General features: G+C 42.3%; 1 protein-coding gene and 1 non-coding gene across 7 annotated transcripts; one reads left to right on the top strand and one right to left on the bottom strand.

The window, feature by feature from the left end:
- Positions 1–818: 818 nt before the first annotated feature.
- Positions 819–6155, bottom strand: LOC109436319 (uncharacterized). 2 transcript variants are annotated; one of them, XR_012493149.1, is made up of 2 exons: positions 5757–6155; positions 819–2438 (listed from the first exon to the last, which is right to left on the bottom strand). It is a non-coding gene; the product is annotated as an uncharacterized LOC109436319 (transcript). The 2 variants fall into 2 exon arrangements; XR_012493150.1 differs by having other exon boundaries at positions 819–3976; positions 5757–5912.
- Positions 6156–6218: 63 nt separating this feature from the next.
- LOC109436318 (zinc finger protein 75D) lies at positions 6219–17744 on the top strand. 5 transcript variants are annotated; one of them, XM_074322790.1, is made up of 9 exons: positions 6228–6465; positions 7824–8339; positions 9503–9701; positions 10375–10466; positions 10752–10878; positions 11948–12039; positions 12327–12453; positions 14119–14229; positions 14408–17744. In XM_074322790.1, exons 2-9 carry the CDS (start codon positions 7935–7937, stop codon positions 15085–15087), a joined length of 1833 nt encoding a protein of 610 aa, XP_074178891.1. In that variant the 5' UTR covers positions 6228–6465; positions 7824–7934; the 3' UTR covers positions 15088–17744. The 5 variants fall into 5 exon arrangements, with proteins under 5 accessions (XP_019570392.2, XP_074178894.1, XP_074178892.1 ...); XM_019714833.2 differs by having other exon boundaries at positions 6219–8339; XM_074322793.1 differs by lacking the exon at positions 12327–12453 and having other exon boundaries at positions 6219–8339; positions 14408–14544.
- The last annotated feature ends 10 nt before the right edge of the window (positions 17745–17754 follow it).

Genomic DNA, 17754 nt, shown 5'->3' with positions numbered 1-17754 from the left:
TCATGCTTGACCCTCACGCTTGACTCCTATCCAAGCCCTCTCCATACTCACCTTAGCTCTTACATATCCAACAGTGGTTTGTTCCTGTTCATATTCTTTGTAATTCAGGTCTAAATGCCCCATGTCTAGCATAGAAGGGCAGGCAACATGAAGTTTGCCCAGCATGAGTAAATTGATAACTTGAAAAAGGGTGTGACTGCTGGTCTTTTATTCTGGGAATTTATTCTGGAAAGATATTTGATGCAATGACTCAAAAAGAACTAGAGAGCTGTCCAGCATGCTCATCTGACATCCCCTTCAATTTCTTCCACAATCCATTCTACTCTAGGCTTGCAAGGTATCTCAACAAATGCTAACTTCTTATAAATATGAAAGCCTAAAATATATTAAGACAGTAAGATGTAAAATTGTATTTATAATGTAATCTGCCTATTTTAAAAACACATGAAATATACCAAAGTGTTAAGGGAGACTATCATTGGTCAATAGAATTTGAATACTTTTTTTTTATGTATCTTCTATCATCAGTATGTTACTTCCACGATAAGAGGAAAATAAACACTAAATACGTGGTAACTGATTTAAGAAAGTAGAGCATGACATAACATTAAACTGAAAACCTAATCCTTATCTTCTTAAAGGTAACTAGAACCAGTCAGAATATATGTTTGTTATATGCTGTTAATACATTAAGATAGAATTGAAAGCTTCCCCCCCACACACATCTAATCCATTCCATTTTAGATAACCTGGGACAGTAATTCCTCATTATTCAGATCCTTGTCTAAAATAGAAAAAAATATAGATTAATGAATATATTTATACATTTAAAGAAACAAATTTATTGTTTTCAAATTGTGTATTTTATAAACTGTATGGGCACTGATATGCAAAATGAGGTCAGTTGATAAAAACAATGACAATTTACATCATATAAATGCAGAAATCTTTAAACACAAAATCTAAATACTAGAACCAGAAGTTGAAGGCATACTGAAGGAATCCTTAATATTATGAAGCCTAGGTTTCAAAAAGCTACCAATTCTAGAATGGATTCTACTCTGGAACTGTTTCTTGATTATTTCTTGTTGCATCTCTTTCAGTGTGAAATGAAACCTTTGAAACTCAGGTGTGGCATCAACAAAGTTAAGAAGGTTGTCTAAACTCTTTCTTACAGCAGATAACTTAAATTCAGCAATCGGCTCTTTGGCTTCTCTTTTTTGAACAACTTCCTTTGTAATTCCACCTTTTGATTTTGGGGGACTAGTCTTTTCTTCATCACCACCATTTAACCACACACTATCATCATCTAGCTTGGTTTCCAACTCCCCACATTTCTCAAGAATTTGTCTATAATTCCCATCCTCTAATCCTTGAAGATCATATTCAGGTTCCTTTTTGTAAAGAAGATTTTCCCATGCATTTACTATGGTTATTTGTTTTACTTCATCCCAACTCTTTGCCCAGTTAAAAATTGCACTTTTTATGTTGTAGATTTTAATCTTGGAAACCCCTTTTTCTCCTTTATCTTGCTCATCATCACTTTCTTCAAAAATTACAAGACTCTCTTCAAGTTGCTTCCACCTATAAAGTCGTTTGCAGCTTAAGATCACACCTTGATTCATTGGTTGAACCAAGGTTGAAGTGTTATGGGGAAAGAACATGCATTTGATTCGACCATCCTCACTGGTTAGTGATTCAGCAGAATGGTGAACTGGGGAACTGTCCAGAAGTAACAAGGCCCTGACATCCTCTTCATGGAATCTTAGAACATTAAGTTGAAAATGCCTGACCTCAGGAACAAAATTTTGAAAGAACCATTCTGAAAACAATTCTTTGGTGAACCAAACATCTTTACTAGGTTTATATATCACAGGTAATGTACTTGTGTCCTCCTTCACACTTTTGGGCAGCTTTGATTTTCCAATAATGATGGACTTTAACTTATGAGTTCCGTCTGCATTTGCACATAAAAGAGCAGACAGCTGCTCTTTGTTTATTTTCCTCCCCGGTAGGCATATATCTTTTCTGTTTGCCTGAGTGTTTTCTGGCATTGACTTCCAAAAGAGGTCAGTTTCACCCCCACTGTACAGCTGAGCTAGAAGCAGTTTCTCCTCTTTGATAAGCATGGACAGTTTTTGTCGAAATGGCTCAATGTTTTCTGAAACTGAACTTAGGACTTGTTCCGTACATACTTTTTGGTTCCCAATTGCGTGCCTATTTCGAAATCTAAAAAGCCAACCAGTACTAGCTTTGAAGTCTGTTCGCCCGAAACACTGTGCGAACCTCTCTGCAGCAGCCTGAAGCTCCACACCTCTGACGGGGACACCAGCTGAGCGTTTCTGTTGGTACCACATGTAGACTGCGTCATCTACATCTCCATATTTGGCTCCTGTTGTCCTCTTTCTCTTCTCAGCCCCAATTAATGGCATGTCCTGCTTCAGTACAAAGTCCAAAATCAATTTCTTATTCTTTTTAATGTCATAAAATGTAGATTTACTGATTCCAAATTCATCCATTACACTTTTAAGTGATCGTCCAGCTTCAATTCTACTTAGAACCTTCATTTTCTCTTCCAAATTCAATGTTGTATATTTCCCTCTCTTATTCATACTGAATTTGGTTTCAAACCAGTAGAGAAAAGGGAAAAAGCCGTAATAAATTGTAAAAATATTAAAAAACAAAACCCCCCTACCCCCCAAACTAACTCAAAGCCCTAAGAGGCACAGGCATTTGTACTAGAGGGTAATGGGCTAAAGGGGATAAGGGCTCATAACCAAAGTGCTGGTCTAGAGGTAAAGGTCTTATGAACTCAGAAATCTGTCAATGCCAAAGTCCTCTCTAGCTGTTGCTCCTGCAAGACATGGATGATCAGTTTTCAGAATCCCTTTGCTCCTCTCCCTCGACAGATATAGCAGCACCAGTCAGGAATAACAGGAATACCTGCATACTCTTTTTAAGTTAACACAGGAAAAGACAAAAGGAAGAGAGGAGGCGAGATGTGCACACAAGAACAGCTCCAGGTGAGATAAGTCTCAATAAAAAATGGTGCTTGAGAAAAAGGAAGTGGGAAAGCCTCAAAGGCAAGGACAGAGTAATCTTGTATAGCAGAGGTACAATGAGGCTTCTCTTCCCAAAGGATCTGAGTTTACCTCACTGCCAAGAAAGAAAATGGTGCTCATATGGCTCTGTATTAGTGTTCACTGGGCCAGCAATCTATCCACCTGGATAAAAAACTCCAAGCTTCCCTGAATTGGGGTGTCTGGAGAGCTGGAATTTGGTAACTGTTGTATAATATCTTTAAGTGAAGAATAAAATTGGTGTTTCTGTTATCCATATGATTGAAATCCAACTTTTATTACATTCAATATAGCATTCTTAAAGACTGAGCTTTAACTTGAGTGTTTCTTAGTAAGTTAACCAAGGTAATCTGTAAGTATGTAATAATTTGTTAGTGGTACTTATCCATTCTTAGATCTTTCTTGTGTACATCTGGTGTATTCTCAAGTGTTATTTTTCACTTGGGATGTCAGCAAGTTTCAGAATCGTGGCAAGTGTTAGAGGTGAGTCCAAAAGTTTTACAAATTATTTTACAATAATTAAAAATTTTAGAAGATCTGTCCCTTTGTTTTCCTAAATTTACATTAGGGTTTTAAGTAACACGCTTTTAGTATTTGAGACTATTTGGTTTCTCTTCAGTGTAGATTTTGTTTAATTTAAACCAAGACTCATTTTTTCCACTGCTTGAAGAAATTCAAAAAGTTTCTCTACTGGTGTTTCTGATCAGTTGTTCCCATAAATCCTTCTGTTGGCAAACTTCTGTAGCTCAGCTCCCTCTAATATTCCTTTCAGGACCTCCTGGTGCTGCCCAATTCCATTCCATGTCCTTAGAAATGTCCTACTCTAAATTAACTTCATGGTTCTCATTCCAGATACACAACCTCATAGGAAGTAACATAAATTGCCATTCCACGTGCTATGAAGAAAAAAAAGTATGTCAGAGAAATGAGGAAAATGATTGGTATTTCAGTTTTTTCCTCTCAGGGCAAAGCCTGACTGGCTTTCTTTCCATTCATTCAACTACATAGAATTCTCACAAGCATCTTATCGAGGAATCCAAAAGAGTCTACACCATTAGTTTTCCTCTAACTTTGTTAGAGGAAAGAACTGCCAACTGGTTTGTGGAGCATTGAGAGGATCATGAAAGGGTATCATCGTTAACAGGGTGTGGAACCAGTGACAGACTAAGATCAAGAAACTTTGTAAAAGAGACAGCTATAACTAAGGCAATACTAAGTAATAATTATTATAAATGGAAAAAGAAAACAATATATTTGTCAGCCAATAGCAGCACCATTAACTCTAGCCAGTCACCCAGCAAAAAGCATTCAGCCCACTACAGCAGTTGTGTGGTGTCTCATAATAAACTCCATGTGTTTGCTTTCATTGCTTCCCAACGGTACAGTCATCATTTCTCAAATGGTGCCCATATAAAGGAAGGTGACATCAAAAGGAAAGACTCAGGGGACTTTTGTGAGCTCCACAGCAAAAGTAAGTAACTATGGCACCAAACTTCAACCAATGAAAAGTATCAGTGGCCCTCATTTCACTATTCATCATTTTGTGTCCTGCTTCCTCTTCTTCCTTTCACAGGGTCTCTTCCACGTTCTCCCCATCTTCTCTAACCAACTCCCTACCCATGTTATATGATTCAGGCCTTCCGATGACATCCAAGGGCACTGCTGGCAAGAAAGTAAGCCCCAACCTGATTGAGATTCTAAGGAAATGAACCTACTTTGAAACATATACAAGTGATTTAGGCACATGCTTATTATCATTGCCTCTGTATAATCCTTTTCTCATTCAAAAAGGATCAAGACCAATGCCTTAAAGGACTGTAACATCATTCTATGTAAAAGCAAAAATAGCATAATAGTCTCCCATTTTCATTCCCACCTTAACTTACCTCTAGATGAACTGCTCTGGGAAGAAGCTCCCTTGAAAACCCTCAAATGATGCTCTAGGATGTACTTTATTAAATGCAATCTCTTCACTCCCACTCAAAGCACATAGATCCACATCAAGTTATTCTCTAACTTTCTTTCCTTAAATGTAGCCTAATTACATTTAGTAAAAATGTCACCTCTAATCTTTCCAGCTTTTCAAGGCTTTGCTCTTAACCTTTCCTTTTGCCCACTCCCTGCTGCGGGCAAATCCCTCAATGTCTTTTATAATTATCCCCAAACAAAAATCAATTTCCATTTCCTTGGAAGTTCTGCAGCTTTCAGCTTATGTCTTACTTTACCCTACCCCGTGTTACTGATATTAATGAAATTGCCTCAGCCCTTCTGCCAGATTCCGATTCAAAGACATTGTCCTGCCGACTTTGTAACACTGGCTATACCTAGTAGACTTAATCCCTTGACTGCTAGAGGCTGACACTACGAAAACACTGATAATTAAAATACAAACAAACCGAAATACTCAGATTCCTTTAAATATGATATAGTAAATATGCGTGGAATGCCCACCTTACCCAGGTAAATCGGCCAGACACTGTAGGAGACTGAAGGTGAAAAAGGTTCCCATTCTCCAGGAAGCATGCTGTAGTGGGAAAAAATAGGGTAACGGGACCTAACTCCAGTCTAGGAGCTGCCACTGGTAAATTATGTGACCTGGGTAAGTCACTTCTTAGCTCTAAATTTCTCTGTCATGGAGAACTATAAATGTAACCTATTTCACAAGTTAAAACCTACCTCATAAGAGAAAACATCGTTGTGAGGGAAGCGCGGCCCAGAAAAGGGTACAGACCACTCAGGGCCGCTGATCCTGGGCGAGACAAACGGCTTCCTTCCTCGAGGAGACTGCGACGAGCTCCGGGACTGCCTGCTGGGCTGTAAGAAGGCTGAGGCCACAGGGGGCGGCAACCTTCACCCGGCGTGACTCCCTATTACCCGGCCGCCGGCAGCCGAAGACGACGCAAGAACCACCCAGGCGCGCAACGCCTCAGAAGCCAGACCGCGAGACGGCGACACGCATGGGCCGAGCCGCGCGTAGGGCCCATCTAGGCGCCGCGGCCTGGAGACTCGGTGGCATTAACTCTTTCAGGTGTCAGCGCTGAACCAGGCAGTAAATCAGTTCCTTCCGCTCAGCCTGGAGCCTCGGCGTTGGCGGACGGAGCAGGGCAGCACGGAGCCACCCCGGAAGTACTCCACTTCCGGTTCCGGTGTGAGCGTGGCTCCGGGACCACGGCGTTGGAACGCCACGGAAGAAGCGAGGTTACCTGTGGGTCTGTGGTGTTGCGGTGCCTGCCCCGCGTAACCCCCACGCCTCCGCTCGCTGGACTACCCTTTTGAGTGGCGCGAGGCGGAGAGCTGTGGTCTTTAATCCGCGGCCGGAAGGGTGGCGACTTGCAGTTGAGCCCAAGGAAGAAGGAGAGGCCTCCACAAAGCCCAGCTGTCCGAGGTAACCAAGAAGCGGCTCCCTTTCGGCGTCGGCTCCGGAGCCCCCGAAAGCCGCCGGCTGCAGCTCGCCGCTTCAAGGCGGTTGGAGGCGAGGCAGCCATTTTTCGTGGTCGGGCGGCCGGAGCCTGCGGCGCGACTTTGGGAAGGCCGGCGGTCAGGCGACGCAGGTCACTCGTTCTGCGCAGATAGCCCTGGGCCTGCGGCTGGAGCCCACTCAGACGCTGCCCGCTTGCACAGTGCTCAAGAGGGCCTGTCCGCTGTCCAGACGCGGGGCGAGCAGTAATGTCCATTTTCCCGCCTCTGCTGGAGTTTCCTTTGCGGGCTGATGTGACCGCGGCTGAGCCGCAGTTCAACGTCAGGAAGATCTGCTTCTGCTGATGCAAAAGCGTAGGACCTGTCTCCGTGCCCCCTGAGCCCGGTGGAGCCGGCCGTTTGTGAATTCCGTGGCATCTCGGACAGAATCTCGGTGCCGGTTCTACTGCCATCACCTCAGGAAGAGTGGGGCGCACGAAACTCTCCTCAGCCTCCCTTAGAACTCTAATAGACTCTTAAAGAAATGTAAAGTCAGAAAGGTCATCAACTGCTATTCTCTCCTTTTCTGCGAATTCATATTTGGATAAACATTTTGTAAAGAAAAGTCGGCTGCAATTTTTACTAGTTCAAGTAAACAGAAATTTAAAAATACAGGCATAAATCTTCTGTGTAGTGTCTTTTATACGTCTCGCAAAGAAGTGCCAAAGAAGAAAGTTGAGCACCTAGTTACTAAATTGCTTTCTAAGAAGAAAAGTCTACTTTTTCCCTAATTCTTTTCCTTCTACTCTGACCTCACTGTTTCAGAGCTCTTTTGGCAGTGTCATAACAAGGAAAGGAGAACCTCAAGTGTTCCACAAAGTGAAAGCTTCCATCATCAAAAGAGGATGAAATGTCATAGAAGTTTGTACACTCTTTTTAAAGCAGAAGACTAGGATGATATGCTAAAATGTAAGAGAAACTCAGAATGTTCTCCTAATCTTCCCTTGACATGGAGAAGATGAGATAGGAAGCACAAAAATGAAATCTTTGGATAATCCCTAAACTCTTTGCAGCCAGTGGGTGCCAATTTTCTCATGCACCAACCTTTCCTCATTTATTATTGTTTTCTTGTAAAGGCAAAATCACCAATTGGCATTTATCTTCAATGAGTTGTACTATAGATCAACTGAATAATATAAAGAAAAGGAGAGAAACAAAGGCGTAGCAGTTGATTTTAAAGGGCAGGCAATGCAGGAAGTTTTCTGTTCATTTTTCTCTCATAATAACTAGCAAGTAGAAAAATTCACATGACTTGCTTATTGACATGCACTTTTTTTCTGCCCTCAGTGCCTTAGGAAGAAGATACTTTTATTGATTTTATTCCAGACCAGATTGGGCCTCAATTGTCAAAGGTGATACTGGTGGTGTGCCCAACACAAGAGAAAACATCCAGGCAGAATGATGATGGTAGATTTGAAGGTTCCTGAGCATTTGAACCCTCAGATCAGAGCTCTGTGGGACACCAGGGGACCTGTGGAAGAGAGCTCCACTCAGAAATATACCACACACACGGAAAGTCTTAGCTCTGAGAGCTCTCGCCAGCACTTCCGGAGCTTCCACTATCGTGAAGCAGCTGGACCTCGTGAGGCTGTTGACCAACTTCAGGAATTGTGCCGTCGATGGCTGAGGCCAGAGATACACTCAAAAGAGCAGATCTTGGAACTCCTGGTGCTAGAGCAGTTTCTGACCATTCTGCCCAGGGACACCCAGAATCGGATAAAGAAGCACCACCTGCAGAGCATTGAGGAGGCTGTGGCCTTAGTAGACCACTTGCAGAGTGAATCCAGTCAAACAAGGAATGGGGTGAGAAGAAAGATTCCCAGTATATACAATGAAATAGGATGAAGGTGGATATATGGAGGGTGGGCAGTTAATTGAGAACTAAGATGAATTAGGTCAATGATCTATTATTCCTTTAAGCTATCTAGGGCAGCACCTGAAACTGCAGACCTGCAGCAGTGTTTATCCCCCAGCTTGCAGAGATAATGTCAGAGACTTCCCTGGCCTTAGAGAAAGAATTGCTTTTTGCCCTTTTTGGAACCAGGGTATATGAAGGGTAATAAATCCAGTCTGGCTTGGCCTAGCAGTTGGGTCTTAAGTGCCTAAAAACAAATAAAGGGCAACAAGAAGTTAGAAAGGAATGGGCAGATCCATAATAGGTAGAATACATAGGACCAAATGAGAGGACAGTAAAGAGGGAAACTCAACAAGGGAAGACTGCAGAGGAGAAAGGAGGAGAATGAACATGGAAACAAATACTTCGAAATCCTAGCAGAGTGGCTGAGAGAAGAATGATGCTGAGAGAGAGTGTCCTTCATCCCCTAGACAAGAGCCTCCCTTAGTGGTTGGTCGTTGGCTCGTCTGGTGAGTGACGGACAGGGTATGCCCTTGGGCAGGTGGCAGCACATCAACTGGCTTCAGGCCTACTGTGAAGAATGCAGGGTAGGGCTATATGTTTGGTGTCAAAATCCTCTGGAGAGAGGTTGGAACCAGAATCTTTCCTCCCCTTTCCTTCTCTATCTCATCCCAATTTTCTATAAAAACCTTTCCTGGCCCTGGGGACAATCTGGTTCACTAGACAACTTTTAAAATTCAGTTTCTTAATCTTTTGAGAAAACTGGACGACACGAGGCTGGGTTTTTGTCTAGAAAGGCTGTTAAGGCAGCATGAGAGCAGGCAGTCTGCAAACCTTGCTAGTGGTCTGAGCTGGGCTCTGTGCAGAGGGATGGAGGCTGCTGTGTTGGAGGGTTAGCAGTAGCCACACCTTTTTTCCTTTTTTCCTAAATTTGCCTGACTTTGAGGATAGACTGTACAAAATTGGTGGCCCAATATCTCTTTAAGTCTTTTTGACATTCCCTTTAGTGTCTCACACTTCCCACGACCTGGACTCTATGCGTTTCCTCCTCTACCACCAACCCCCAACCCTAACATAAGTTCTGTGGTAACAGGATGGAAATTGTTTCCAGGTTGCTATCCAGGAGCTGGGAAAGGAAGCAGTGCTCTTGGAAGAAACAGCAGAGGCCCCAAGCTTCAGGCTGAAGCCAACAGAGTCCCAGTCGCCAGTGGGCACATCCCAGGATGAAGAATTTTGGAATAAATACCAGGGTGTACAGGAAGAGCTGAGTAGAAATACTCATAAAGAAACCGAGCCTGTGTGTGAGAGGGGTAAGGAGTTTCATGATCATTTCTTCCTGCTGGGAGCTCAGCCAGACTGCTGTGAGCATTTTCGGGTGCCCAGCTCTGGATCTGCAAATACAGCCATGGTAGCAATTATGATACACTGCTCCTCTCGAAGATGGTCTTAGAACAGACCAGCTGTGGGTGATGGTGGGGTTTGGCCTAAGTACAGAAATATCCAAACCACAGAACCACGGTAATTACAACATGGTCTCTTCCTTACAAAAGTAGAAAGTCGAGGGCACCTCATCTCCTAAAACAGAAGGAATTAGGATCCGAAATGGGCTGCAAGTGGTAGAATGGGAACCCATTATGTACCAGGAAAAAAGTCAAATGATTTTTAAAAACTGCAGTTCTTATTATACACTTAAATTCCTGAATATTTCATTGTCAGCTCTATTTAATTTTTACATAACAGAGTATATCATCAGAGCATAGTAAAAAGGGCTTTTATTAATTTCACTGAAAACGGGAACCTGTTACAGGGGCTGGTAGATACTTGGTTCTTATTATTAATGACAAGGCTACATCTGCGCATCGCACACCCTTGTTAAGCTTTCTCATCTCTACTGAAAGAATCAGGATCTTCTATAGTTTAGAAATGTCCTCAGGATGTGCATAGACGCGAAAGATATTTCCTATGGCTCTTTTCTCCCCACAGCTGTGCCTATTCACCAGATCCTTGCCTTACCTGAGCAGACAAACACCAAAGACTGGACAGTGGCATCCGAGCTCGTCTTGCATGAGTCCCAGGTGAGCTGTGCTTTCGAGCTGTTTAGGACTGCCTTTCCCTGCTGCCCATGACCCACAGTGCCCAGCAGGTGCTCAGAGGCATGTTAGCCCCGATGTTCTCCCAGGGAACTGGACACCTCTCAGGCTTTTTGCTCATCCCTTGCCTTCTTCCTTTCTCCCTTCTTTTAAAAAAATTATGTGCTCTTAATCCCTTCAGTGCTTGGCCTACTATGCAGTTCAAGGGCCAAAAGGCAGGGCTGCTTCTGCAGTGGCAGGTACTGAGCTGAAGCCCATTCTCTTCTTTAGAGCTTGTTGACATTTGAAGAAGTGGCCGTGTATTTTTCCCAGGAAGAATGGGAGTTACTGGATCCCAGTCAGAAGGCCCTCTACAATGATGTAATGCAGAAAAACTATGAGACTGTCATCTCTCTAGGTAAAGATTCTCCCCTTCCCTTTACATAGAAGTTGAGTAATCTGTCATGTTCTCGGCATACTGAGAATGCACCTCTGGGAGAGCGTCTCTGTTCCAATAACTGGTTGGTTCTCAATTAGATAGTGTATGTGGGGAAAAGTCGTATCCAGGTCACCTGGGAACTTTTTCCAAGTGCATATGCTCATTCCTTATCCTAAAATTCTTGATCTTCCCGCTTCTCTCCCCTCCAAATCTGCTCTTTTAACTTTCCATTTCCATAAATGGCACCACTGTTTACCCTATAGTTTAGGCCAGAAAACTTAGGTCATCCTTTAATCTGATCTTGCCATCATACCCCATTACTAATGCATCCCTATTCTCTTGGTCCACCTTTACAGCATAGCCTGAGTCCAGTCATGTCTCATCCTTTTGTGCTATTAACATTCTGGTCTAACCCAGAGGCTTCTCTAGCCAGGTCCTCCTTAGCAGCTTTCTAATCAGAACCCTGGCCACCTCTTTGGCCTCCCACAGTCTGTTTTCCACAAAGCATCCAGAGTCTTTTATAAACCCGATTAGATCATGACATTCCTTCAAAACTTTATAACTTCTCACATGTGCAGAAGAAATTCTAAACAACTTAGAAGGCATGTATGCCCCTCCAAGATCTGGCCCTGACTTACCTCTCCCTACTCTCATCTCCTGCCACTTATGCCCTGGTTCCATCTTCTTTAGCCACATTGGTCTTCTTATCATTTCTTAAGCTTGCCGTGTTCATTTTTACATTCCAATTTCCCCTACCAGGCACACTGAACACTGCAGCATTTTCAAACATCTCTAATTTTTGCTGAGGAGAATAATTTATGTCATGAAAGGAAAAAAATGAAATGTCTTTTTATTAGTTTACTCATGAAAACTGAAAACAGTCGATTGGGGTATGTTTATAGGATCTGAGAAAGCAACTTCTAGGTACTCAATACTTCTAAAGGAGTCCCGTTTCTAATGAAGAATCAGGATCTTCTGTGGTTTAGAAATGTCCTCAGGATATTCATAGATGCGAGAGAAATTTCCTATGGCTCTTTTCCACCCACAGCTGTGCCTGCTCACCAGACCCTTGCCTTTCCTGAGCAGACAAATACCAAAGACTGGACAGTGGCATCTGAGCTCGTCTTGCCTGAGTCCCAGGTGAGCTTTGCTTTCGAGCTGTTTAGGACTGCCTTTCCCTGCTGCCCATGACCCACAGTGCCCAGCAGGTGCTCAGAGGCATATTAGCCACAGTGTTCTCCTGGGGACCTAGACATCTCTCAGGGTGTTTGCTGATCCCTTGCGACCTTCCTTTCTCCCTTCTTTCTTTTCAAAAAATTGTGCTCTGAATTCCTTCAGGCCCTGGCCTACTATGCAGTTCAAGGGCCAAATGGTAGGGTGGCTTCTGGAATGGCAACTACAGAGCTGAAGTCCATTCTCTCCTTTAGAGCTTGTTGACATTTGAAGAAGTGGCCGTGTATTTTTCCCAGGAAGAATGGGAGTTACTGGATCCCAGTCAGAAAGCTCTCTACAATGATGTAATGCAGGAAAACTATGAGACTGTCATCTCTCTAGGTAAAAATTCTTCCCTTTCCTTTACATAGAAGTTAAGTAATCTGTCATGTTCTCGGCATGCTGAGAATGCACCTCTGGAAGAGGGTCTCTGTTCCAGTAGCTGGTTGGTTTTCAATTAGGTGGTATATGCGGGGGAAAGGTGTATCCAGGTTACTTGGGAGCTTTTTCCAAGTACACATTCCTTATCCTACATAGAATCTTGATTTCTTTCCCCGAAACCTGCTCTTACGTCTTCTCATCTCAGTAAACATCACTCTGTTCACCTAGTTGCTCAGAGCAAGGAATGTAGTCATCATTTATCATGATTTTTTTCATCATACTCCACTACTAATGCATTACTATTCTCTTGGCTCCATCTTTGCGGGATAGCCTGAGTCCAACCATGTCTCATCCTCTTGTGTCGTTAACATCCTGGCCTAAGCCAGTGGCATCTCAAACTGGGTCCACCTCAGAAGTTTCCTAATTGGCACCACCTGCCACCACTCCTGCCCTCCTACAGTCTGCTTTCCATGCAGACTTTTTAAACTTGATCAAGTCATGATATTTTCCTGTTTCAAAGCCTCTGATGACATCTCATGACATTCAGAATAAATCCAAACTTCTCTTTACCAAGGACCCTCCAGGATGTGGCATCTCCTAACCTCCCTGTACTAATCTGCTGCCACTCATGCCCTTATCCACACTGGTCTTGCTGTTTCTTGAACTTGCCATACTCATTTCAACTTTCCCCTTCCCACTTCTTGGCTACTTTTCTGCCACATGTCTAAACTCGCACCTTTAGGTCTGCTCAAATATCACTTTCTCAGAGAGGCCTTCCACATAGGCTTATCTCAAATAGCTTCATAGAAGCAGAATCCTAAAAGCTCTCTTACTCTGCTGTAGTTTCTTTTAAAATATTTACCATTTCCTGACATTTCATTTGTTTACTGATGTTTGATCGTCTCATTCTCTCATTAGAAGATAAGTTCTGTGAGATCGGTGGACTTTGGGCTCATTCCCCACTATATCCATAGTTCATAGAGAATGCCTGGCATGCCATAGCCACTCAATAGATATTTGTGGAAAGACTGAATGCTGAGTACTTCCCAAATCGGGCAATTTGTATTTTGAAAAAGTCCACTGAAGTGATTCTGGTCTGTTTGGTCCAATCGGATGTGAACTAGTGAGTTATAGGAGTGGTAGCAAACCTTATTAGTCCAGTGTCCAGCGCTCTAGTGCTGAATAAAAAAATGCTGTCATTATGACAGGAATCACATGTGCATATGATACCCAACCCACTGAACTTCACAATGGCTCTTCTAGCCCTAGTCTTATTCAGGGTAAGTCCTAAAAAGTGAATAGGACCAGCCTGTATTCCCTTCAACCTCTAGAGTTTAGTTCCACCTTGGTCAAATATTGGGCATTCTTGATGGCAGAAGAGGCAGAACATGCTCAAGATTCCCGTGCCCTTTCCATTAGTCAAGCTAGGTTTGTTTTTCAGTCTCCACTATGTATGTGTACCTACAAATGCAGTACAGTGAAAACCTGATACCTGATTTGAGAGTCTATGATAACTATTTGTAATAATACAGTGTAAAAGTGTCCTTTGCTCTTTCTGTAGTAGTCCGGAATTATGGAACCACTGTGAAGTTTTCATTCCTTGACCTCAGTTTTTCCATTTCACAGCCATATTTGTGCTTCCCAAACCTAAGGTGATCTCCTGTCTAGAGCAAGGGGAAGAGCCATGGGTTCAAGGATCCCTGAATTTCAAGGACAGTCCTCGAGAGCTGCCTGCAGGTAAATACACCATGGGAAGAGGAGAAATGTGCCTTGATAGGAACCTTTGCAAGGCTTAACATTTTAAGATTCTACTTACCTGTTTATTAGAAATCAGTGAGCTTTAAAATTTCTCTCCATTCCTGTGGTTTTCTTGCTCTGCCTTTCAGGTGGCTAATTCTTACATTCATTCCAACAGGGTTAAACCTCAAAAATAACACTGAAAATCATCAGCCGATATGCCTCTCTGACTTAGAAATACAAGCACCAGGAGACATAATATCAAAAAAGGCCAGAGTGAAAGTTCCCCAGAAAACAACAGGCAAAGAAAATCATAGTGATACGCACAGGGTGGGGAAATGGCCCCGAGATTTTCCAGTGAAGAAAAGAAAGAAACTTTCAACCTGGAAACAAGAACTGCTGAAACTCATGGTTCGTCACAAGAAAGAACGTGCAGGAGAGAAGCCTTTTAAATGCCAGGAATGTGGGAAAAGCTTCAGAGTTAGCTCTGACCTTATTAAGCACCAAAGAATTCACACTGAAGAGAAGCCATATAAATGTCCACAGTGTGATAAGAGGTTCAGATGGAGTTCAGATCTTAATAAGCACTTAACGACACACCAAGGGATAAAACCATATAAATGCTCATGGTGTGGGAAAAGCTTCAGTCAAAATACAAATCTACACACACACCAAAGAACTCACACTGGAGAGAAGCCCTTTACATGTCATGAATGTGGAAAAAAATTCAGTCAGAACTCCCACCTTATTAAACACCGGAGAACCCACACAGGTGAGCAGCCTTATTCCTGTAGTATATGCAGGAGAAACTTCAGCAGGCGGTCAAGCCTTCTTAGACACCAGAAACTCCACCAGTAAAGGGAAGTTTGTCCACTGTCGTCAGTCTCAAGAAATTTACCAAGTGAATCTTGATCCTAAAGTTTATGAAAAAATACAAAATTATGAAGCATGAAGGATTTTCCACCAGGGGATAATTTCAGGATATAAATATGTTTCATAGAAAGGAATCAAGGTTGAATCTCCAGGGGATGTACTAACGTACTACTTTTTTTTTACTTACAACCTTCAGGGAATTTCTTTGCAAGAGAGATGTTCTAAGAACATTTTGAATAATGGGAAAAACTTTTGGGATTATACCTCGCAAAATAGCAAATTCAGCTTCAAATAGCAGATGCAGCCATGAATCTGATAATCAGTCTTCAGTGGTCACAGAGGTAAATAGTGTAGGTTTTGCATTGATCTCCCCAGCTACTCTTAAACATGTGATAGAAACATTTGTAGCATGGTCTTTCATAACATAAGCAATAATATACTTGTTTTATTGCATTCCATTGATTTCAAGGTAGCAGGCTTACCAATTTCACTAGTCTCATGGGGAAGAAATGACTTCTAATGTAAAATTTTCCAAGAACCAAATTGGAATTTCTTCCTCTCTTGTTCTTGGATATCATCTGAGTTCCTTCTTGAACTTTTTAGCAACTTGAGCTTTTGAATCATATTAGTGCAATTTTTATTGTGAAAAAGCATAGTTACTTCACCACTAGGGTATCTTCCAGATAACTAATAATGCACTATCTTATGCCTCTCATTGGTGCTCTGACAGAAATGAAAACATAATGAGATCATGTGGAAACAGGTTTGCACTTTTAGCCACAAAATATGTATTAGGTATAAAGAAGAATTTTCTGCTGTAACAAAGTAGATTTTCCTTTCTTCACAATGGTAATAGGATGAAATGCCATAAAAAGTAGCACTTTCCCAAGGCCTGAAAGAAAATTAAGGAAAGTTCAGAATTAACTCCTCAGTTTTTTCATTGCTTGCTTTTTCATTTGGGTTTTGTTTGTTAAGAATCAGAAGAGAGTTTTACATTTGGGAACTGGATCGTGTCCTGCAGGCAGGATCCTTGGTTCACTGAGCATGGTCACCTGGGAATCCAGTCAGCAGAACACTAAGTTTCCAAAGGACAGTTTTGGGAACTGATGCTGAGAAGTGGGCAAAAGTTGGCGAATCCACATCCATGTTGGGTTGACGTACACTGTAAACTGTTAAGCAGACAGGGTCTACCTGTGTATTTACTCCAGCCGACCATTTAGCAGTAGCGTTAGGTGACAAGTTTGATATACTGCTGAAAATCTCTAGGCTGTGGATTTTCTTATATAACTCACCCTTTATCTGTAACAGTGACTCAGATGTGTTCCTACCCTGTTTTCCTGCATATAAGACCTAGCCGAACAATCAGCTCTAATGTGTCTTTTGGAGCAAAAAATAATATAAGAGCCTGTCTTATGGAAAAATAAGACCAGGACTTAATATTAATCTTTGCTCCAAAAGTCACATTAGAGCTGATTGTCCGGCAAGGTCTTATTTTCAAGGAAACATGGTATTAGAGCTTTTAGGTAGTATCAGCGAAGGGGTTAAAAGAGCTCCTCCATATCTCTTATTTTACAAATGAAGAAGGTAAGGTTCAAAGAGATGCAGGGACTTGTTCAAGATCCCATAGCTAGTGAGTCTGTTGGCTATCGCTTAGCTTCATTAGGCCTGAAAGCAGGGTTAGCAGGACTGATTTGTATGATAGTCCCCCAGAGCCAGCCTGGATGACTTTGTATCTATTTCTAGCTTGTAAAACATTCCTGTTTCTTGATTGGTTGCTGAAACACTCTTAAGCCTTCATTTTCTCTATAAAATTGAGAAAACACCTCAGGATTGATCTGGGGGTTACAAGGATTCATAAAAGAAAAGCGCCTACCAACCTGGCCAACAGTAGATGTGTTTCCAAGATATATTGGGAGGGTTGATTACAGTAAAGAAGCAGATGCATTTGTGGCGCTTGCAGCTCCTTTGGGGAGCTGAGCACTGCTGGTGGTGGTTATGCTGACTTGATTTGATCTATGGTGTAAGTGCTTTTTGGTGTAAATCACCTGAGCATTGGTCTCGTATGCTCAGTGGGATTCTATTTTCTTCCCCAAAATGAACTACACCAAGTATTTCTTAAGCACAGCCAGCTCTGGAACTCTGGTCTCCATAGCTCTTACTCAACACCCTCAGCCTTAGATCCCTAGGACTGTGTCTCTTCTCTGAAGATACATGTGAATTTCTTGCTGGCACCATATTCACTTAATTTAATGAGGGCCTATTTGCCCAGGCGCTGTTTTCGACCAAGGATATAGTAGTTAACAACAGAAAATGCATACCCTCATGGAACTTATATTCTAGTGAACAGTAAAAAGGAGAATGGTTATGCTTTTCTGCTCCTTGCAGTTAGATAGGGTCATGAGGTGATTTTGGTCAGTGGGTTGTGAGCAGAAGCCTCACATCTGGGCTGAAGCACTTATTTGTTGGTGTAAGACTCTGTAGTGCTCTGTTTTCCTGCCTCAATCATGGAAGCACAGACAGAAGAACCACAAGATCAAACCAGTCTGGAATGCTGAGTCCTCACATGTCAGGTTAGCTGTTCTGGCCAGACATATAATGGACTTTGTGGGAATGAGAAATAAATTGTTGCGTTTAACCACTGATGTTGGTGCT

This window comes from Rhinolophus sinicus, linkage group LG18 (assembly GCF_036562045.2).
Source record: "Rhinolophus sinicus isolate RSC01 linkage group LG18, ASM3656204v1, whole genome shotgun sequence".
NCBI lineage: Eukaryota > Metazoa > Chordata > Mammalia > Chiroptera > Rhinolophidae > Rhinolophus > Rhinolophus sinicus.
The sequence above is the reverse complement of the archived record's forward strand: the minus strand, read 5'-3'. Positions and strand labels throughout refer to the sequence as shown.

Excerpts from the sequence above, each read along its gene's own strand:
- LOC109436318 (XM_019714833.2), top strand. The coding sequence starts at position 7,935 with ATGATGATGGTAGATTTGAAGGTTCCTGAGCATTTGAACCCTCAGATC. Across the intron at positions 10,467-10,751 it reads TCGTCTTGCATGAGTCCCAG|AGCTTGTTGACATTTGAAGA; the intron begins GTGAGCTGTGCT and ends TCTCTTCTTTAG. Across the intron at positions 12,040-12,326 it reads TCGTCTTGCCTGAGTCCCAG|AGCTTGTTGACATTTGAAGA; the intron begins GTGAGCTTTGCT and ends TCTCTCCTTTAG.